The sequence below is a fragment of the Oenanthe melanoleuca genome, chromosome 5, assembly GCF_029582105.1.
Source record: "Oenanthe melanoleuca isolate GR-GAL-2019-014 chromosome 5, OMel1.0, whole genome shotgun sequence".
Lineage (NCBI taxonomy): Eukaryota > Metazoa > Chordata > Aves > Passeriformes > Muscicapidae > Oenanthe > Oenanthe melanoleuca.
This window is the reverse complement of record NC_079339.1, coordinates 3873026-3888330: the sequence shown is the minus strand read 5'-3', so window position 1 is coordinate 3888330 and position 15305 is coordinate 3873026. Positions and strand designations below refer to the sequence as shown.

General features: G+C 45.6%; 1 protein-coding gene across 4 annotated transcripts in view; it reads right to left on the bottom strand.

The window, feature by feature from the left end:
• Nucleotides 1-15305, bottom strand: part of BDNF (brain derived neurotrophic factor) — a 40895-nt gene that overhangs the window by 20539 nt on the left and 5051 nt on the right. The window contains exon 1 of one of the 4 annotated variants that reach the window (XM_056493881.1): nucleotides 1969-2268. The exons of 2 other annotated variants lie outside the window; for them this stretch is intronic. Coding sequence is in view for 1 of the 2 variants with exons in the window: in XM_056493885.1 (XP_056349860.1) it covers nucleotides 1147-1149 (3 nt within the window). In the remaining variant the exon portion in view is untranslated. Of the gene's footprint in view, nucleotides 1-1146; nucleotides 1398-1968; nucleotides 2269-15305 lie in introns of those variants that run through there. One more of the 4 variants, XM_056493885.1, reaches the window with a different exon arrangement.

The window sequence follows — 15305 nt, the reverse complement described above, 5'->3', positions numbered from 1 at the left end:
TTTTCCCATCTTCCTCCACCATTATATCTGGATTATTCAGATAAAATTTTTTCATCTTTCTCACCTGGTTTACCCTGATTTCACAGCCATGTAAGAACAGGATCTACCCTGCAGCTCCTGAAAGCAGCGAGCGCTTGCAACATGAACAGAAGGTGCACTGCTTACAAATGGGTTTTCCCAGACAAGGCTCAGTGAAGCTGAACGTTAGTGGTAGTACTACAGCAGAAAACAGATATTTTAGAGCTGAAACAGAGTCACTGCTTTGCTCTGAGACCCAGGTGAGGGACGGCACTCATTCCTGCAGAACATCACTATCTGTCTTCTCCCTCTCCCGGCTCTGTTTACACAGCCAGTGCCCTGGAACTCTGCACACAGGAAGCCACAGCATCCCCCTAACAGCTGCTCCCTCCTCTCACGTGCCAAACTACAGCATTTGCAGCATGCATGAAGCCAAGAGCATCCCCTCTGCTTACGCTCTTCTATACCCACACGAACTCTGGGCCATCACTGGGGCTGGGCTTTCACTTGAGGGCTCCAGACAGCAATCCAGCTTGGTAAGCAGAGCCTGGGATTTACACAAAGGCACTACTCAACACCAAAGAGCACACAACACGATGATCTTCTTGGGACAGCCACTCGTGTAAACAGAGCAAAGTCTTCACTTCTGTGACCCAAAAGCCATTAAAACTTGGTGCTGTGAAAGTTCTTCCTGCCCACAAGCAGGCATCTCATTATCCAGACCTTTGCTCCTATCTACAGACAACCAAGGAAATTCATTTTATCTATTTATCACCATGAATTAAAGATTACAGAAATACTGGCTGAAGAAAAATATATTGCCAGGATAGATTCTTTGCATTCATTAGAACTGTGTTACTAGAAACATAAATAAGTAATGACTATTGATCTTGCATAACCTCAGAACAGCAAACTACAATAAACTGAGCGGAAAAGGACATATCTTAACTGGAATGTACAAACCAAGACACCAAGTGCACCTCTTAAAAACAACCAAGCAAAAGGAAAGCATGGCCCACAGCTGTAACACCTCATGCTTTTAATCCTAAAAAAAAAAAAAAAAAAAAAATCTGTGGGACAGCACACGATTTCCACAGTATTAATTAAACCTCTCCTAAACAAATTTACCATTTAACCCCAGGGTTTTTTTCTGGGTGAAGACGTGTCTGACCCCCCGATATGAATCCACAGCCGGTGGGTCCAGGGCTCTTTCCCGAGCACCGACACCTTCGTTGCGCCGCCTGCCCTTCGCTTCCCTGCCGGCGGCACCGGTGAAGCGGGACAGCAGAGAAGCGCCCGTGGCACCGGATCCCGGTGACGGTGCCCGGCATGCCTCACATTCCAGCGACCGTCCAGCTCCAACAAGTGCATCGCGCCCCTCCCTGACGGCGCCCGGCCCTCCCCGCACCCCGCCGCCGCCCCACGGCCGGGCCCCGCCGCCGCCGCTCCCGCTGCACGGCCCGGGCCCTGCCGCCTCTCCCGCTGCGCGGCCGGGCCCCGTTGTCGCTCCCGCTCCAGGTCCGGGCTCCGCCGCCGCTCCCGCTCCCGTCCCCGGCCGGGCCCCGCCGCCGCCGCCGCCCCTCAGGGAGGAGGAGGCCGGGCCTCCGCCCCGCCGCGCGCCCGCCGCCAGGGGGCGCCGCCGCCTCCCGCCTGCCGCCCGCCCCGCCGCGCCCCGCCGCGCGCCCGCGCCGCCGTCGGGGAAGCGCCGCCGGCTCCCGCGCTCCGCCGCCCCTCGCTCCGCCGGGAGCGCGCTCCCGCTGCCGCCGGCCCCGGCAAAAGCCCCGCCGGGCACCGGCCGCGCCGACAGGTGCGGGAACAAAGCGGCGCGGGGCTGCCCCGGCCCTCCCCCGCGCTCACCGCTCCCCGACGCCTCTCGCCGGCCAGCGCCCGCCCAGCTCCGCGGCCACCGCGCCCCCGGCCCCTCAAGTTTCCCGGCGGGGCGCCGCGTACCTTGTCGTCCACACAAAGCCTGTCCGGGTTCCCTCCGGGAAGTCACATCCTCTCCCGGGCGCCCAGTCCCACCGACCGCCTCCCGCCGCCTCGACAACACAGTCGGCGTCTCAAGTGTCTCATCAAAGCTTTATGAGGGGCGGGAGGGCAGCGGAGCCGGATCCCACACTCCCGCCGCTCAACCGGAGCCTCCCGGCCCAGCCCCTCCGCCTTCTCCCCGCCGAGCGGCTTCGCCCCCGGGCAGCGGCTGCGGCGGCCGTAGGCACCGCGCTGCCCCGCTTCGAGTCTCCGCACCGCCTCCCGGCCCCGCCACCGCCCCCGCCCCGCCCGCCTGCCCGGCCCCGCTCCGCTCCCCTCAGCTCCGCTCCCCTCAGCTGCTCTCAGCCCGGCTCCGCTCCCCTCAGCTCAGCTCCGCTCCCCTCAGCTGCGCTCAGCCCGGCTCCGCTCCCCTCAGCTCCGCTCCCCTCAGCTGCGCTCAGCCCGGCTCCCTCAGCCCCGCTCAGCCCGGTTCCGCTCCCTCAGCCCCGCTCAGCTCCCCTCAGCCCCGCTCTGCTCCTCTCAGCTGCTCAGCCCCGCTCCCCTCAGCTCAGCTCGGCTCCCTAAGCCCCTCTCCGCTCCCCTCAGCCCGGCTCAGCCCCGCTCCCCTCAGCTCCGCTCGGCTCCCTAAGCCCCTCTCCGCTCCCCTCAGCCCGGCTCCCCTCAGCCCGGCTCGGCCCCGCTCCCCCGGCGCTTCCCCAGGGGGGTGCCGGTCCGCCCGCGGCGGGATATTGGTTTACTCCGCCAGGTATTAAGCAAGCCCAATCCATTTAAATATCGCTCCCGCGCTGACCTCTCCGTAGTCCGCCTATTAAGAATGCAATCAAGATAATATCATCGGGCATTGCTTATTAATGAGCGCCCCAGGTAACGTTACACCGGTGACTTTCTGCAGGCGCCCAGCGGGAGCTCAGTTCCAGCGGTCCCGAGGCGGCTTTGCCGAGCCCGGCACCGACACCGGCAGGGGAACCGGCACCGGCACCGGCGGCGGGGCCGCCCGTCCATCAGCGGAGATGGGGCGGACCGCCGAGCCCGGGGACCGGAGCGCCCTGCCCGGCTCTGCCCGCGGGTGGGTTCTGTACCCCCGGCAAAAAAATCTGCTTTTCCATCTCCTCCTCCTTCCTTGCACGTGCAGCAAATGAAGTAAATTATTGATAGTGGAAATTGAATGGCGGAGGCAATAATGGTATCCCCTGATTGACTAGCTGCATTTGATCTCGGTACAGACGGAGGGATGGCACGCTCCCTGCCCGGGCTGTGCCACATCCCGGCAGCTGGGAGAGCTGCCTCACCCCTGCCTGCCACGGGCTGGGACAGCCCTGCCTCTCCACCCTTCCCTTACGGGCAGAATTGGAAGACGTTGATTTCAGAAGATAGCCCAACTCTTTTATGAACCGGCTAAAACATGTATTTTTCTACACCTCAGAGCACTGGGAGAGCTGCCTCACCCCTGCCTGCCATGGGCTGGGACAGCCCTGCCTCTCCACCCTTCCCTTACAGGCAGAATTGGAGGCAGCTGATTTCTGAAGAAGATAGCCCAACTCTTTTATGAATTGGCTGAAACGTGTATTTTCTACACCTCAGAGCGCTGGGAGAGCTGCCTCACCCCTGCCTGCCATGGGCTGGGGCAGCCCTGCCTCTCCACTCTTCCCTCACAGGCAGAATTGGAAGATGTTGATTTCTGAAGAAGATAGCCCAACTCTTTTATGAACTGGCTAAAACATGTATTTTCTACGCCTCAAAGCCTGACTGCCATCTAATATCAGTTAATGCCAAAGGCCCGTTCACTCCACACACTTGTGAAAATTTAATTATCCTAGGGGAAATGTGTGCAACTCATTGCTGCCCTCAGACAGTCTGATTGCCTGTGCACTTTTCTGTGGAACACCTGCATTGATCAATAAAGTAAAGAAAATAACCCAGGTGTTTGGAATTCGAGTACACCTAAGGCCTTCCATATAAATAAGCTTTTAAGATATATTAAAGGAAAGATTCCTGGTTGTTAATAACCTTTGCAGCTTTAAGAACTTTAAAAAAAATCATTCTTAAGTACCACATCACCATCTTTCTTGCACTTGTGGGTTTGGTTTCACATGTTTGAACTAAAAATGTCAGTGAGCATGAAGACAGTTCTACCTCTTTTGTCTCAGTGTTTTCTGGTCCAAATCTATCCAATTTATGAGAAAGGAGACATCTTCAAAGCCTTCACTAACAGCCTGGGCCTGAGGAATCATGTCCAGCTCCTGTTGGCTGATAGCTAACACACTCATTAAGTCACAAACAACTCTTCAGGCCAAGTCCTGCTCTGCTATTTCTGTATTATTCAAATTCTGCCATTAAGGATATATCAACCATTCCTTTTCCCACTCTGATATACCAGTATAAGCTTATATCAGCAATAATGCCAGGTGGGTGTTCCAGAGGTATTTCAAACACATAATTGTACCTAGAATTTGCTAAGTTAAAGTGTGCATTTTACTTATCTGTTTTAGACTTCACAATACCGTTTAACTTTCCAGTATTAGTGTGCATACCTGATTTCACTAAGGCAGCATGTTTTCAGCAGCCTTTTTGCACAGTCATAAAGCAGCACAGTTTCAATATTCTGTGTTTATAAGATGGTGCCTGCAAGTATTTGGATGATCCACCAGGCAAGTTAAACAGTAGCAGGAGAGGTTACTTTAATCAGCAGTAATGTAATACATTACACACTTGTTATTCCTGGAGGAAAGACTCTTCTGCTAGCACACTAGACATGCAGATGAGCAGCAGCAAGTATCATGCTTTAGAAACACTGCTGGCTTTATCTCAGGAGTGAAGGAGAAGGCATATACTCTGAAAATAAATCTGCTTGCAATCAGAACATTTTTTTTTTTTTTAAATTTTGGAAAGGAAGCATGTTACAGCCAGCCTGACAAGTCCTCACTCTGGAGTAAGTGCTTCAGCTCAGCACTGCTAAGAACATTAGAACCATTAATTAGAACCATGAAATTCCCATTTTTCTCTGCTACAAACATGCTGCCTTTTTCATGGGTGTAGAGATTTTCCTGGGGAAGAGGTGTGGTCAGAGGAGCTGCTGTTTCTTGCTGGTATAATCAGCCCTTTCAGCATTATTACCAGCCAGTGCTTGACTACTCAGAAAATGAAAAAGTAGTGTAAAAAATTACTTGTTTGGATTTTTAATGCACATGCAAGCCTGGGTTCCATATTTTTCAGTCAGACTCTGACTTCCAAGAGAATTTTTATGAATGGCTCCCCCAAAAATTGGGTCTTCAAGGTATTAGTTTGTGAATCAACTGATAGTCCTGACATGGGTACATTGCTCTACTTGGACCTCCACCCCTTTGTCCATAAGATACTATAAATTTGGGGGTTACATAAACATCACCTTTGAGATTTGTGAGATACATAGGATTCAAAGATCAGTGTCCTGATATTTTCTTGGTAGAGCCAAAAGGAGTTCTCTCTTGCTGTGTCTGAAAGAAGATTCCTTCCACCCCTTCTCAGGAGCAACTATGTTTCCCCCCTTTGGATTGTGCAGATCTCACAAGTAAGAGGGACTTGAAAAGGAAGTCACACCACAATTGCATAGAGAAGAAACGGGCAGGCAGACCCTTTCCTGGTGGTTTCAGATAATTCAGTGTATCCAGCCTCTTGGTGTTGTCACACTATGCCCACTTTACAGCATTTACCTTGAAACCAAGTGTTTTTTCTATCCATGACAAAATTAATTTTTTGCATACACAAATCATGCTTTACCATTTCCCAAACAGCAACAGGGAAAGAGTATGAGTTGTCAATCAGCAAAATGTTGATTTATCCCTGCAGTATTACTGCTTGCAGGAGGGTAAGATCATTGCTTTTTGCTGAATTCAATTTAAACTGTAGCATAGGCACTAATGATGCTGTAGATACTGTAAAGAAGAAAGCAGAAGCACGCACACCTGGTTTCTGTCTCAGTGGAGATTATGCATTATAGTGATTGATGTACGAGGTCCAAATTTACTGATAAACTAATTATATGATAAAGCAGTTTGTGGGGCTCTTCAATTCCCCCATTGCAATTTCAGGAGAAGCAATAGAAAAGTCAATATTTGAAAAGAGTAACATTCTTAAAAGGTGCATAATTAGACAAAAGGTAATAACAGGTGATTGAGTCTCCCCTCCCCCAAACTGTGTCTTTACACTCCCCATTTTATTCATGTAGTATCTTGACCTGTTTTTGAATGAGAAAAAGGTCAAGAAGCTACAATTTGGAATTCTTCTCACTTGGCTGTCAGGAAATATAAACTAATCCTGATTACAAAAAGGACAATGCTATTGATGTACTCGGGTATTGATGCTACAGTTTTTTTCTGTTAAAAGTTTTAATTGGCTGAAGTAATTTCTTTTATCATTACAAGCATTTTATGTTTAATTATGTTTATTCATGCTTCCTAGTTACCTCTATTTGCTATTTTTTTCCCATTAAAGAGGGGGGAAAATCATGGAAATAAACTTTTCCAACTCAAGTAATGCTAAAAATCCCTATGGATTATATACACAAGTAATATACACCACCAGGGTTGCAGACATGGTGCATTTGTGAGATGATTGGGCTATGAAGGCACTCTACAATGATTCAGTGGCTGCAGCACACACAGGAGAGCCCCTCATGCTCCACACTGACACCAGTGCACTAGGAAAACTAGGAAAAAAAAGATGGGAATACAAACCCAAGGATCTTTCAATAGACATGGTTTGTAGGCTGCAGGTACCCAGGATAAAGCAGGAAAACCTACTCTTTGAATCACAGGCACCAAAACCACAACATTTTTCCTGAAGAAAATACCACTTAATAGCTCAGAATTGTCACCCTGCAGCTACAGCAAACGTGATTTTAAAACTCTAGCAAACAATTAAAATTGTCCCATGCCTTCTAATCAGAGATTTCAGCACGATTTATGTGCATGAAGCTGCTTCTCTGACAGAGTTGTATGGTAGGTGCAGATTAGCCTTTTGCAAACAAGGGAATGCATGTCTGTTACACATAAATCTATTAAGCTGCCCATGAACATCCTCTCCATCCTTTTTGGTGAGCACACCACTCCTGGGTTTGTTCCTTGCCACCACTCATATAATTGTCTCTATTGGCATCAAGTGTTGTAGGAGTAGAATGTGTGATATGTGACAATTGCCACATGCAAGGATGTGCACAAACACTCACACAAAATCCTTCCCATCCAAATCCCTAGGCTTTTCTTTTGGGGTTTGCATGAACTCCATGCACTGCTTGGACAGGGGGACTCCTAAGCCACACGTGGAGTTCCTCTTCCCTGTGCTGAAGGGCTGGGGGAGGCCAGGAGGACAATTCACCCTTCATTTTGACACCTGGCCCCATGGCCAGTGCCAAGCCAGGCTTGCCCCACACTGTGGGGTGCAGGGCAGCTGTTGAGGATGATGACACAGAAAAGAAGGTGAGAATGAGGAAAAAAAAAGTAAGGAGAGAATGAATCCAACACAGCAGAAGCATTTAAAGTTTGGTTTGTCATTTCCTGATGCTTTGACATTCACTAAAACTGGCAGTTCATCTCCCGAGTGTCTCTGCCTTACTGCTGTTGTTTTGGAGGCATTAAACACCCATCACCTGAGCACAGAGCAGAGAGGAAAGTATCTGGGTTGTGTCTGGGGGTATCCAGTGTACCAGGTGTCTGGCATATGGAGCCTGAGCATTCCTCACTCACCCCTGACCTTCCTGCTAACAGCTCAGCCAAGGCTCCAGCACAGCAGACAAGGGCCTGGTGCAGCACCAGCAAAAATGCAGGCTCTGAGGGAGCAGCAGACATGGGAACAGAAAAGAAAATCCCCTCTTCCCCAAAGAGGTTGTGTGTGATTCCTTAGATGGTGGAAACCTGAGCCAAGTGTGGAAAGAAAAGATGGCTAGAGATGCACTCCTGTGACGAATCAGGCCACTGGAGCTCTATGATTAAAGAAGATCAGAAAACTCTTGGTGCACTTGTGGGTGAAAGGTGTTGGGATTGACTCATCTCTCCTTTCCTCTAAGTATTCAGTGGGTTTCAATTAGATGCAATATAGTGGATTATTTTTAATATTTAAAGGGATCAGATTCCAGGAGGTTTATAAACTTAGCCAGGCATTTTATCAGAATAGGTGTATGCCTTAGCAAACCCTCCTCAGTGCATAACTTTGGAGAACTTATTTGAGTGTGTGCTAAAACAAGCAAGCCCCAAAATCCCAGGTCCAAGCCCCCATTCCCAGGCCCTGTGAATGCTCTTTTGTAGTTTATTTCTATTTAAGAACTAAAATCTCCTCTGACACCAAGCTGAAGCACTCCATTTGCCAGGTGCAGCAGCTCAGCAATACTGCCCGGGGGTGACGGGTGATAAGAGATCTAAAGCAAACAGTTGGGCTGGGAGATTGAAGATGGTGTTTGGCACCAGGGCCAGTAGTGTTCCAGGGTGCCCACCACCCACAGGGTCCCACTCTGGCCAGGAGCTGGCAGGAGGGATCCTCCTTGGGTACACAGAAATCCTTGGGAATGCAAAGCATGTGTAAACATTAAATAGTTCTTCTGGCTCTCCTGCCCTTCAGGACTTTCATATTAATGTATTTTATGCTGCACTTAGGTAGCTGTCTTCATCTTCCCAAAGAGGTTAGGGTACTGTTCCTCCATCCCTTTCCAAAGCACAGCCACATCAATGCTTTAAGCAAGCTGATGTGTTTAAAGGTAAATTCAGGATTTTTTTTTTCTTTAAATAGCATATTGAGCTATTTCACCTAAGAAACAAAACACAAGAGTTCAAAGCATTTTTATGTTAACTACCCAAAGCATTAAAGGGAGAAGTATCTAGGAACCAGTAGATGTTTTTGTTAATTGCAAACTAAAATTATCTGTGCAGCAATAAATATTAAAAAGGGTTCTCAAAATGAAACTCAGACCCCATTATGTTCTTGTCCTCCAGTTACTGTGACTTGTGTCTCAAGAAACAAGTAACTGGATTAGTCACATTAGAGCAAAAATTTCTCTTGACTAAAACATTTCATGGCATCATTTCTGTTTATTGAATACTTGGGATTATTAATCTTTCAGTAATTTAATGACTGGAACCATGTTGGGTGTAAATGTTACTACATTCCACTTTGGAGATTAATAGGCAGCCGTGTCTATGGAGTTTTCATTTGCCATTTGTCATTTTCATTTTCATTATTTTCATTTTCATTTTCATTTTCATTTTCATTTTCATTTTCATTTTCATTTTCGAGTTTTCATTTGTCATAATGAAAGGCATGGTCTGTTCATCCATGGCAGAGGGGTGCCCAGGTGGCATGTGAGCACTGACAGCAGCAAGAGTCACTTTTGGGTGATGTCCTCACCCATTCCTCAGGGAGTGCTAGTACACAAAAGATGCCAACAAAGAAGATGCAGCCCTCACTTCCTCTTTCCTTCCACTCCAACACCCAGCTGCAAAGAGCAGGAATGGCACAGGGGCCATTATTACTCTGCATTGAAATTATTTCATTGACTTGCATGGCAGAACTGCTTTAAATAGTAGCTAGTGCCAGTACAACTGGATTTTTGGTACTACTATTAAAATATTATTTTCCTCCTCAGTAGTACAGTATGGGGGTTGTTGGGTGCATAGCTGGTTCTCTCTCTACAGCATGAGATGTGCTCAGACTATCATTTATAGATGCAGAGAGATGGGAACAAAACATAGGGTGGATGTATGGCTACCTGGGAATTCAAAAATCCTGAAATATTGATCCAGAAAATCAATACAAATTTTAAGCTATTTTAAAATAACTTTCCTCACATTCTACACCATTTCTCAAATGGGAAAACATATTGATTTCTCTGGCCCAGCCTGCACAAGGTCAGGGTGGCTTTTGAGGGGTAAGGGGTGGTTGGGCTGGGCTCATCCAGCAGTGGAGACACGGCCACCACCACAAAACCATCATGAACATAACCTTAAGCAGGAGGAAAGCAATCCTGCATTTTGATGCTCAAAGCCTCTGTACTTCAAGGGATGGATATGACTGAGAGAATACCCAAGTAAAATCTACCCCTGGCTTTGGCAAGACATTTAGTGAGGCCTTGGTGGTTCAGGACTTGTGCCATTAGAGTATAAATTCATAAACAACATAATATACATTTATTTTCTGGACAATGTTTATTTTTCATGTAGTTAATACATCTGAAACATAAATGCTTACAAGGGAGACTTTTAAACACCTCTTTGTATTTCATTAGCTGGCTGTTTAATCTGCTATAATTTATTGCAAATTGCAGTTGTACTGTATGGCCTCATGGTGCCTTACTTATTTGAACATAAACACCATGGAAGTCAGCAGGAATGCAAAGTTTTTAAATCAGAAGGGAGGCAAATGCTGGATTTTCAGCAAGCACTTTGCACCAAGGCATGAAACCCCTTCCTTTAGACTTTTGTTATGTTTCTGTTTGATGCTTTACCCTGCTATGTGCTCTGAGCAGAATCATTTTCCCTTACAGGCATGTTAGCTTCTTCCCCTTTGGTTTCTTAATTTGGGTTAGATCCCATAATATAAAAAATATACTGAGATATTGCACCTAGAGCACATTGATGAGACCTAAAGAGCTCTTCTGTGAAGGGAATTAAGATCAAAAAGAATGTGGGATTTAAATATTCAACATTTCTTCTTGGATATGAAACAGAAAAATTGTTTTGATGCAGAAGTTCTGGTGACAGAATACGTTACTTAGACTCTGAGACCATATTAGGATAAAATGGCTTTTTTGTATAGGAATTGCACTCCTTCATATGGAAATTATGACATTTTATCTATTGCCTCTTACTACAAATGTTTAAAGGATCTGTTTAAAATATTCTTTTAAGAAGTTGTATCAAGATAAAAGAAAGTAAATAAGAGCCAGCACAATTTTCAGGCCTATTTCTGATTAGTTTCATGATTTAGAGCCTATTAACTGCCAGAAAATTGCACCAACTACCAGAGCTGGGGAAGTATAACTGACAACACAGTTTATTTTGCAGTTTGGGTTTGCTGTGCTTTTGTCAGACCCTCACCCTCACAGTAAAGGAACATTGTGTTAATTCCATGACCTGATGGGCTTAGAGACTCAGGAAGAAAGGCTGAGCCTGAGTGATAACACAAATGAAAGACAAGCAGATGAAATACACATTCTCATTGTCTGACAAACTGGAACTAGACCTCCATCTAAATTTAGCTGATTGATTTTCAGCTTCCCATTAATCTTTACTCACACCCCACAAAAAAGGCTCGGGAGGCAGTGGGCAGCTTCCCCCATCAGGGCTTCAGATAAAGGCAGGCAGGACCCACCTACAGATGGCTGAGGGATTGCCAAACTTGCTTTCTTGTCAGAGGTTTTGGCTTCCTTAGAATTTGGGAGCCAGCAGAATTTTCTTAAGGGACTGCTGCAGAAATGCTTTGATGGGAAAGTAGATGATAAAAATAACTATTAGGTGCCACAGGCAGCAGGCTGGGAATTAAAAGCTCTTCTTAAGTCAGAGACATTTGTGTCTTTAGAAGAGCTCAGGAAGAGAGGTGAGAAAAGCAGTGGGTATGCAGGGCTGTGACCATGGCCAGGCAGCTGACTGAGTCCAGGTGAAGGATTTGGGAAGAGGAAAACAACAGGTGGTGGGCAGAAAAAGCAGGAGAATCAGATCTGCCTGGGGAATAAGCGGTGGATAGAGTGACTGACTGCTGATGTAGGAGCAAATGCCACACAGAAAGAAAGGAGGGGACTCCATGATTAAACTTTTACCTCTTGCTACCACCAAGACCTTTGTGAAAGGAGCAACAACTAAACCCCTCAAAAACCAAAACTAGGGGAAAATCCTAGAGTGAAGTACTTGTTACCTCAGAAGAGGATGAGAACAAAACATGTGACAGAGGTTATTCATATCACTTAGGTGTTCAAAAATGGTGATGTTTTCCTGGTCAATACTATATTATCAGCTATCTGTTCGCAAAATTCAGCCAAATATTCTCTCAGATGGTTTTATAGACTTTGGCAGCTGTGAGTAAACATGTATTTTACAGAGCAAACCAACACAGGAGCAGCTCCAGTCTCTTGACCTCTGCTCATGTCTCTTCATCCCATTCTCAGTAGAGTTGGTTGGGTTTCACAAGGTATTCACTATCAGAAATCAGCTGCACTTTTTTTCCTTTCATAGCCACCTGTTTATCTGAAATCCATTAAATCCATTGTCTTTTCGTTACATTGTTTGTGTTTGAATCTGAATATTTTATCAAGTGCCATTGTCAGGTTATTGACGATAGCTTTAGATAGAAATACTGAAAGCCTCTTTGAATACTGTTAAATAATACAGAACTTAGTTTGTGTTGAAAACACTGGGAAAAATTTAATTTTGAAATGTCAGATATTTTCCCACCTCTGTCTGCCTTGACAATGTGTGGCTTTTTCTGATTCCTGAGGGAAAATCTGAATGGGAGCTAAGTGACAGGTACAGAACTACTTGTGGGCCACCACACAACCTCCTTCTATTGCTGTTGTTTCAAGGGCTGAAACACATCAAAGGATAAATAAACCTGAATGCAGGATCAGGGCTGAAGTAAATATTTTGACATTTCCATAGCTGCACAGGTTTAGTGTCTCTAATATCAGAATAATACACTGCAAGAGTTGGTATGTTGAGCTATACTGTTTGTCTTGTCATGGATTTGAGCAGTAGCATCTGAACAGCCTCCATCAATCTCTTTCCATTCCAAATGGCTTGGTAACATCTCTGTGTTGTTGATGGACAGATGGAGGTAAAAGAGCTGGAAAATCTGCCCCACAACACACAAGCTGCATGAGAACTTGGCTTTACTGTGGGTTATCAATGAAACCAGCCTTGCTGGTCTTCCCCTTTGCCTTTAAAGAGCACACACACACAGAAAGTGAACCCCAGACACTGCCTGTGTGCTTCTACTCCTGCCAAACAGGTGAGAGAAAAGTTTATCCCACTGCCAGGGTCCCTTTCACCTCAGCATGCCTCACCCTTTTTTTAAACTGCTTCAATTTGTGTTTTACCATTTGTTACAATAATGGAGTCTGGTGAATAGCTTGTGGCCCCATAAATTTTGGACATAATTTTAACTGTGTCAGCTTTAAAAAGTCAGTATCTGCCTCATCAAAGGGCAATCATGTCCAATGTGGGTGTCTCTGTCAATTGTGTTTTGAACTGCAGCAATAATCCAACCAAACCATGCAAAGAGCTTTTCTACGCCCACATTTCTTAATTATCATCATGAGACTGAGGTAGCTGAGACCAGATCTATAATGTTTTCTGGATGTCAAAATGCCCACACACCTTCTGTAATCCTTGTGCTACCAGCCCCCTTTCATATTGCTTCTAGCTGGTCCATCTAATTATCTACTACCATAACTTTTTACTGCATTATTCCCAAATCCCACAAAGGCTCTGTTTAAGAAAAAGGAAAAAACTGGTCTGATGAGACTTCCTTAACTGAACAATGCTATTAACATTTTAGTGGATGATAAACCCCTCTTCACCCCTTTCAGAAACGAACTATTTTTTAAGAGTCAGGGAAGACCTTAAAAGTTTCTGCATACATTGCATCCATAAACAATGCATTTTCTTGGGAGCTTTGGGGTCTACTGTCCATTTGGAGAATAAATAACTTCATTATTTTCACATGTGCTACAGTCAATAAGGATCTGGAATGGGAAAATAGTGAAAATGTTATGACTTAATGAACATGTTGCAAAATCATTCTTGCCAAATGTCAAAATAAATTGGAGGCCAGAGTGTATGGTTTATGCTTGTTAAATTGGGGAGTTGTGTGCTATTTTGGGAAGGATTTAAAAAAAAAAAAAAAAAAAAAAAAAAAAGACCAGACCGTGAAAAGGCAGAAGAGAAAGGATACATTTGGCCACTTATGGCAAGACCTTGGTCCATTATGGTCCCACCAGTGACAGGAATAACATGACTGGAACCAGGTGTGCTTTTGCTGGAGACTCCTGTGAAATGTCTGATCATTCCCACAGGTATCCCATTGATTCCACTTTTGGCACAGACTTACTGGGAAAAGCAGGTTTTGCCTATAATGCAGAGAGTTTTCTGTTTGTCCAAGCAATGAGTAGCTTGAAAGGTCTAAGTTTAGAAATACCTACACAGCTGAGGACCTGATCCTTTGAACACCAAAGTGTGTCACACCTATTTTCCCTTTGAGATTGCCTCAGGAAAAGACCAATTAGGATTACATGATAAGTAAAATTATTCCCATACTTACATGGTTGGGAAAATAGGTCTCTCCAACTGCATATTCAAAAGGAGATCAAAGCAATATTGTTCTTTTGCAGTTAAATTTTGACTTATTTATGCTTTTCCCCATTATGTACTTGTTCCAGCAGCACCAAGAGGCCACAGGCATGTGCTGCTTACTTCACCTCTACATCTAGTAATGGGAGTGTCATTAAAGTGCCTGTATTCCTTGCTGCCTGCATGAAATGTGTGGATTCATATATGTGTCTTTCATTTTTTCTGTTTCATGACACGAGGAGGGAGGAAAAAAATCTTTTTCATACACCTACATCTATCACAAAGCAGCTAAGAATAGAAGCAATATTGAGACAGATGGAAATGTTAATGGTGACAGCTCACAAGCAAGAATCACACATTTGTGAAATAATGAAATGGGTGGGCAGTTGTTATATGAACTCCATGTCAGTTGGTATGTTTTCCTGGCTATAATCTTGCAAAAGTGTGTCTCAGAGATATTTTCAGTTCATGGGAGAAGTGGATGCCCTACCCTACACCTTGCTGGCACGTGGGTGTAGGAATTCACCAAAGGTGGTGAGCAGCTTGCAAGTGAACCTGCTCAGCACGTGGCCTGGGGGCTGCAGGATGTCCCCTGACATTTCCCTGCCAGGGCACTTCACTATTCCTAACAATGTGGTGGGAGAGATGCAGAGAGGAAGTGTAAAAGTATTTGGAAAACCGAACATGAAAGACACACAGAATATTCACATTTGGTTCAAAATGTTTCTTCCAGGCATACAAGTATTACCTTTTCTTTTACATTTCATCTGCCCACATTCTGTAGTCCTTATTATTAGCTGGACTTGCTGACCACAAATGGAAATGACCATTACAAAACCAGTCCTACAGAAGTTCCATTCTTTCTTTCTAGTTTTTCATGCCCCGAAAGCCATGGAATCCATTTAAAGGAGCATTTTCACAAGCCTGGTTTTTCTAGCCCCAGTTTCTTAGCCCCAATCTAATGTTAGCTCAAAGGGGAGGGAGCTGTGAAAGTGT